Here is a 7,455-nt window from a genome sequence, read left to right on the forward strand (position 1 = left end):
CACACTGACAACACACACAGACACACTGACAACACACACAGACACACTGACAACACACACAGACACACTGACAACACACACAGACACACAGACATCCTACCAAGAACTGTTGCTGTTTCTCCTCCTCCTCCTGCCTTTTCTTCTTCTCCTCTTCCTCTTGTTTCTCCCGCGCCTCCCGCTTTTTCTTCTCCTGTAAAGACAGAAATGTGAGCTGTGAGACATGTGGAGGCTGAACACAGTCGCAAAACACACAGTGGGGTTTTAGCAAGAGTTTTACAGCACTTGCTACGGAACTGGAGTTTTAGCGAGAGTTTTACAGCACTTGCAACACAACAACAGTTGATGAATCCACAACGCCATCCTCAAAACTTCCTCATCATCATCATCATCGTTAATGTTGATCATCAAAAGCATTTTAAAAATAAGATATATTTTCAAACAGTTTTCAGGACACCTGAATAGACACAAGGGTCTTGAACATCTAGCTCTCACTGGCAAAATTGAAGGCAAACAAGGCAGAGGTAGGCCCAGAGCAACCTACTTAGGGAACCTAAACAAATGGGTAACGGGGATAGATCAGGGAACGTAGCTTTTTAAAGAGTATCCGAGCAAAGGAATGAATGGAGAACCATGATCGCCGATCTGGCACTCGATGAATGATGATGACCTCTTTATGCTATTCTCTGACCCTGTACCATTAACTCCCTCACTGACACACTGTACCATTAACTCCCTCACTGACACACTGTACCATTAACTCCCTCACTGACACACTGTACCATAAACTCCCTCACTGACACACTGTACCATTAACTCCCTCACTGACACACTGTACCATTAACTCCCTCACTGACACACTGTACCATAAACTCCCTCACTGACACACTGTACCATTAACTTCCTCACTGACACACTGTACCATTAACTCCCTCACTGACACACTGTACCATTAACTCCCTCACTGACACACTGTACCATTAACTCCCTCACTGACACACTGTACCATTAACTCCCTCACTGACACACTGTACTCATCAGTCACCAATGGGCGGCATCAAATCAGGACACAAGACAAAAAAACAAAACAACAAAAACAAAGGCAGGACAAAAAGCAATCCACCAACAAGCAAGTCAAGTAATCACGTACTTTCTCCTGGTCCGCCTTCAAAGACTCCAGATAAGCCTCGTCCTGCTGTTGTCTCAGCGACTGGTTGAAGCTACGCTCTTCTCTGGAAACACACACGACAAGTCGGGTCTTTTAAATTTTAGTTCCAGTAAGAGTATTACGGCAATGCAACACAATAAGGTCATATAAGTGCTGAAGATTAGAGGTGTTACAAGAGAGGAACAAACACAAAAAAGAAGGAGGGGAGATAGAGACGATCGATTTTTTATAAGAAAAGAAGGAGCAAATTTTAGTTTGAGTAAGAGTTTTACAGAACTTGCAACTAACACAAAAAGATCATAAAACTGCTGAAGATTAAAGGTGTTAGTAGAGAGTGGTATACAAAGAAAAGAAGGAGGGATAGGGACATAAATGTTTGACAGGAAAGATAGTGCAAACCACACCAGAGCACCCTCCAACCACCCACTACAGAAAAGTGTTTGTTACTTTCCTTAAACAAAAGAGAGGGAAATCGACAAGACAAAGGCCGCTCTGTGCTGGAGAAATGAAGAGATAGGCAGACAGAAACATGACAGAGTTAGCAGACAGAAACATGACCGAGTTAGCAGACAGAAACATGACAGAGTTAGCAGACAGAAACATCACAGAGTTAGCAGACAGAAACATGACAGAGTTAGCAGACAGAAACATGACAGAGTTAGCAGACAGAAACATGACAGAGTTAGCAGACAGAAACATGACAGAGTAAGCAGACAGAAACATGACAGAGTTAGCAGTCAGAAACATCACAGAGTTAGCAGACAGAAACATGACAGAGTTAGCAGTCAGAAACATGACAGAGTTAGCAGACAGCAACATCACAGAGTTAGCAGACAGAAACATGACAGAGTTAGCAGTCAGCAACAAGTGAAAAGATTGAGATGGGACAACATGAGCCACAATTTTAGTTGACAACTTCAGTGCTTTTCTCTGACAAGAGGCAACAGTTTTCTTGAAATGGACTTTGCTTGAGTGGAACAGGCTTACCAACCGACACAAGACACAGCCAGAGTTTACAAGTACCACCTGATAAAGGAACGCTCCATTCAACTAATGAAGAATATAATATTTGTTTGAACAAAAAATTTAAAAAACTAAGTATGAAATATAAAAAAAAACAAGCAATAAACAAAAACCGAGTGTCTCCCAGTTGGACTGATATTGTTCCCTTCAACACTACATCATCCCAGTTGTAAGTGACTTTGTCAAAGAAACCATCACACTCCCCGTCACAGCTCACGGGGAAATCCCATCAACGAGACTTGGACTCTCTTCCTCAAATGTTATTGTAGTTATCGATCCAGCAACATCTGGGCTCTCGCCCTTCTGTCGAATGCCATGTAGTGATAAGTGCAAGTTTGTTGCAGTTGCTGTAATGTTCCATAGATTGTGTTGTCAAAGTTAGGTCTTGGAGGGAGAAGGGTAGCTCTGATGTCATTTAGGGCTGTACAGTGGAACAGGTGATGATCCACCGTCTCATATGTACAGTCACACAAAGGACACATTGGGGCAAGTTCTGTACAGTGGAACAGGTGATGATCCACTGTCTCATATGTATAGTCACACAAAGGACACATAGGGGCAAGTTCTGGTTTTCTTCTGCTTCCTGAAATCCAGGGGGCTCCAGTGGCTAAGTGAGTAGTGAGTTTTGACTCAAGCAATGTCAAGCAAGTGTCGGTGACACGGGGATCAGATGGGTGGTCACTGGAGTGTGTCCTTGAGCAAGACACGACAACCCTAGCTCAAATAACAGGGCGCTGCACAGTGGCGACCGACAGTGGCATTGTTTGTAAACTGTTCCGTATTTGTGTAATAGTGTGTATTTATGTATGTATTTATGCATGTATGTATTTACGTATGTACGTATTTATAATTATGTATCTATGTATGTATGTTTGCCATTGTAAAACAAAGTGCCCTTCTGGGACAAATAAAAGTGTAATTTATTATTATTATTATTATTATTATCCCACACAAGACTGGCAGACAGCAGTTACACAGGCGTGCGGACAAAATGAGCTACTTCATGGATTAAAGCACGACAGACATAGGAACCTCCAATCAGGGATGCCACTCAACTTTTTTGAAAATAGCTGAAAATCCACGCGCCACGGTCTCGCTAACACATGGATGTTTTCCCGACTTGCTGAGATTAGCGCAAACCTTCCGGGGGTTTTCCTCCCCATTATTTGAACTTATGGCGAAGTCTTACTTTTTGCGTTATTTGAACATTTGGCACAAGTTGTCCTTGTGTGTGGGTTTTTTTTTTTTTTCCAACTATAGATTCTATCTCGATCTCAATAACGGAAGAGCAGATCAGGATCAAAATACCGGAAATACCAGAAAAAAGTGGAAAAGTGGCATCCCTGTCAAATTTATAAGTGGAGTTGGTACATTTTATTGGTGTGAAATGACAAGAGATATGTTAAGCGTGGGGGGTCACCTCTCTGCCCGGGCGGCGATCAGCGACGACTCGTTCTCCGAGATGACCTGCTCCAGTCTCTGAATCAGTTCCCGGGAACCTGAGGAGGAGGAGAAGGTGAGGATGACGATTAGTCTATCGCTGGGGGGGGGAAACACGGACTGAATAATGCCGCGCGGAGATGATATAATGACGTGAGTTTAGTTTTAGTAGAGGTTTTACAGCGCTCGCAACTGCATAAGGTCATATGGGCGCCAAGGGGTGGATGTCAACAGAGAAGTCCTTGTAGGGAATCAGACTTACTCTGCTCACCTCTCTAGCCTCAACAGCACAACGTCTGCTTCCAATATCATATAATGACGAGAGAAGGGAACGTAATGACATAATGAAAAAAAAAAGTAAGGGTGTGAAGAGAAGACGTAATCGCGTGAAAGACGTAATCCCTGTGGTTTGTCTCGGTAAAGAGAAGCACTTCTGCACAAAACGGTCATTAAATACTAATTAAAAGCAAGCCAAACAGACAAATAACAAAAGCAGACTGACTGTCTAGTTTCAGCTTTAGAAAGATTTTGACGGCACTCGCATTGCAATTAGGCCATATAACTGCCGAAGATTAGAGGTGTTACTAGAAAGTGACATACAAAGAAAAGGAGGAGAAATGAGCGTTGGATCCCAGCGTGCACTGACACAAATCTCATATGACACAAATCTCACCTGTGATTTATGACACGAATCTCACCTGTGATGTATGATACAAATCTCACCTGTGATAAGTCCCCCTATGCCTGACACAAAAGTCTCACCAGTGACATATGACACAAAAGCCTCACCTGTAATGTGTCCCTCTATGCCCGACACAAATCTCACCTGTGATGTATGCATAGCTGCCACTAAGGAATTTTTTAAAAGGAGGAAATTCACGCGAAGGCGAAGGCCGGAGTAAAGCCAGTGAGATCCAGAGGCAATGTAATAATATACTGGAAAATCTAGCCCATGGTTTTGGAAGGGAAAACTGTCATAATTGTTAACCATAGGCAACTGAATTAAAATGTATTGGAAAAAACAAAAAAACAACCAAAGGCAATGAGTTGACTATCTAGCATTTGAGTCAATTTGACACAGTTTGGACTTGAGGACTAAAAATCCAGTGTTTGTTGCCAGCTGGTGTCTCATAAAAAGATTTCTTTCACTTTAAACTTGTACATCGATGTAGAGCAGCATTGGATCAAGGAGGCAACACCTTTGCCGCTGTACTGGGCGATTTCGGTACTCCTGTACAATTGCGGTCCGGTTTGCACTTAACTTAGTAGTGCCCCTGTAGTGTGCAGATCTAAACTGAATTAAAATTATAGCCTAGGCTATCTAATCAAGATCTAGAATCTAGATACGGTATCTAAATATGTGTAAATCTAGATTATACCTAGAGATAGATTATCTAGATCTAGATTCACTCCCACAGCCACAATAGCCGTCATGTAAACAAACGGGACCGCAATTATACAGGAGTGCGCGGGCCTCGATTTCTTTATTGCATCGAACGCAAAGTCAGCAAGCGGATTGTTCAACTTTCTACTGAATACTGAACTTTTCAAGTCGAAACACCGGCTGCTTCTTTCTCATTCCAGCTCCTTTTATTTTTCCATTCTGAATCAATTTCTCTCGAATTTCCGCCGTCTTCAATGACAACTCGGCGCGCCAACGTCCCGATGCCCGATCGACACTATGTTGCTCCACAACATTAAACAATGTGAAACTAGCACCGGACATGCGCAAGCTGAGTTTTCGTCTCTCTCACGGTTCGGCGTTTTCCGCATGTAAAAAAAAAAGTATTGCAATTTGCGACTGAGAGCGGTCCAGCGGAGGAGGGAGGAAAGTAGCGGGAAAAGCTAGATGAGCGGAGTTTCCGTTATTTAGCGGGAAAGTGGCAGCTATGTGTATGACACAAATGTCATCTGTGATGTATGACACAAATGTCACCTGTGATGTATGACACAAATGTCACCTGTGATGTATGACACAAATGTCACCTGTGATGTATGACACAAATGTCATCTGTGATGTATGACACAAATGTCATCTGTGATATATGACACAAATGTCATCTGTGATGTATGACACAAATCTCATCTGTGATATATGACACAAAAGTCTCACCTGTAATGTGTCCCTCTATGTCTGACACAAAAGTCTCACCTGTAATGTGTCCCTCTATGCCTGACACAAAAGTCTCACCTGTAATGTGTCCCTCTATGCGGGCCACCACACTCATCCTGTTCTCCCTCAGCACAATCACAGCAAGGAATGGGTAGGCGTGCTCACGCAGGGGGGGGGACACGGAGGAACATTTACCACACAGCTATTGGGGAATGATATCGCAATACAGTCAAAATTGTCTGAGACACCAACCACTGTTGAGTAGAAATGTGGCAGTCTTAGACAGTTGGATGTCTAAGGGGGAGCACAGAACAAAACCAGACAACAAGTATACGTAAAATAAGTACGCGTAGCAAGGAACCTATCTCATCTAGGGGGCCCAGAAAGGATCCCTAAAAGTAAAAAAATTGTGGCGCCGGGCTGGCTCACTGACACACTTCACACACACACACCCAAAACAAGACAAAGAAATAATACATGTACACGTAATAACAATCCCCATGCACCACACAACACACTGATGCTTTTTCTATAGAAATAGCAATCTTAATTATTCTTTTCTATACTATTGAGAAATAACAAAATCTGCTCGGATCTACCCTATATTGAAGGATGCTAATTTTAAAAATGTTAAGATTTTTTCTATGATGGACGCCTGCTTTGCTATGGTCATTCAAAACTTTCGCTTGTCCAGCCGCATGACATCACATGACACAACGCGGTGAGCGACTGTGAGCGATGGTGCGTGATGTGTCCCCCGCAACGGAGATTTGGGGCGATAGGAATTGTTTCTCAATACCTACAAATTAGGTGCGCCCTACGCGTGCGTAGCGATGTTGACCGATAGCAGGTTTTGTCTGTGTGCGGTTCGTGGAACTTTGGGGAATTCTTGTACCTATCGGTACGGAGTGACAAGGATCCCTAAATGGGGATTTGTCCCCCTTACACACTGTCATTATAATGTGATTTTTAAAAAAATACACAAGATAAGAAATAGGAAGTGGCTGTCTGTACATGTGATTGTCTTATACAGGTTGTTGTGTGGACAGGTCTGACTTTCCTCTTTGTCCCTTCCCACATTCCAAATTTCCAAACTGGGGGATCTTCTACAAGGGTCATTTTGTAGAGTCTTCAAGCTCCCAACCCATTTGCCTCGGCCCTATTGGAGACACACGTTCAATTCAAAGGTCCTGCCTCTTGAATAACTTAATAAGTGTTGATACGGGCGTAAAACCAACCACCCCACACCGATGTACTCACCCCGATACCCCTCCGGACTACTGGTGTTGCAGGCCCAGAACAACATCTGTGAGTTGACAAAGTTGACAAACTCCTCACTGCACAGAACGCCCCTGTGGACAGACGGTACATTTGTAGTACGGCACTCGCAACACAAAAAAGGTCATATAAGTGCCGAAGATTAGATGTGTCACAACAGAGTAACAAACACACACAAAAAAAGGAGGAGAGATAAGGAAGATGGATGTCTTATGGGAAAGAAGGAGCAAACCACACCAGAGCACCCGCCAACCACCCACAGTCCCCTCTTCTGGAAAAAAAAATGTAGCTTTCTGGGCCTGGAACAATTCAGAGCTTTGTGTAAGACTGCATCACACATCACATGCCAAACTGTCCAACGGTCCAGCCTGACACCAGGCACTGGATATATACAGCAGTCTTACCATGTCACGTACAAAAAGCCAGTACTCCCCCC

At 43.3% G+C, this 7,455-nt stretch overlaps 1 protein-coding gene across 1 annotated transcript in view; it reads right to left on the bottom strand.

The window, feature by feature from the left end:
- The window catches only part of LOC101853974 (FAS-associated factor 2), a gene marked incomplete at its 5' end in the record, with an annotated part of 24,577 nt that overhangs the window by 3,263 nt on the left and 13,859 nt on the right, over window positions 1–7,455 (bottom strand). The window contains 5 exon segments of the mRNA XM_035972649.1: window positions 101–190; window positions 1,148–1,229; window positions 3,609–3,687; window positions 5,820–5,923; window positions 7,004–7,093. Coding sequence (XP_035828542.1) covers window positions 101–190; window positions 1,148–1,229; window positions 3,609–3,687; window positions 5,820–5,923; window positions 7,004–7,093 — 445 coding nt within the window.

The sequence above is a fragment of the Aplysia californica genome, unplaced genomic scaffold, assembly GCF_000002075.1.
Source record: "Aplysia californica isolate F4 #8 unplaced genomic scaffold, AplCal3.0 scaffold00778, whole genome shotgun sequence".
In the NCBI taxonomy this organism is placed as follows: Eukaryota; Metazoa; Mollusca; class Gastropoda; order Aplysiida; family Aplysiidae; genus Aplysia; species Aplysia californica.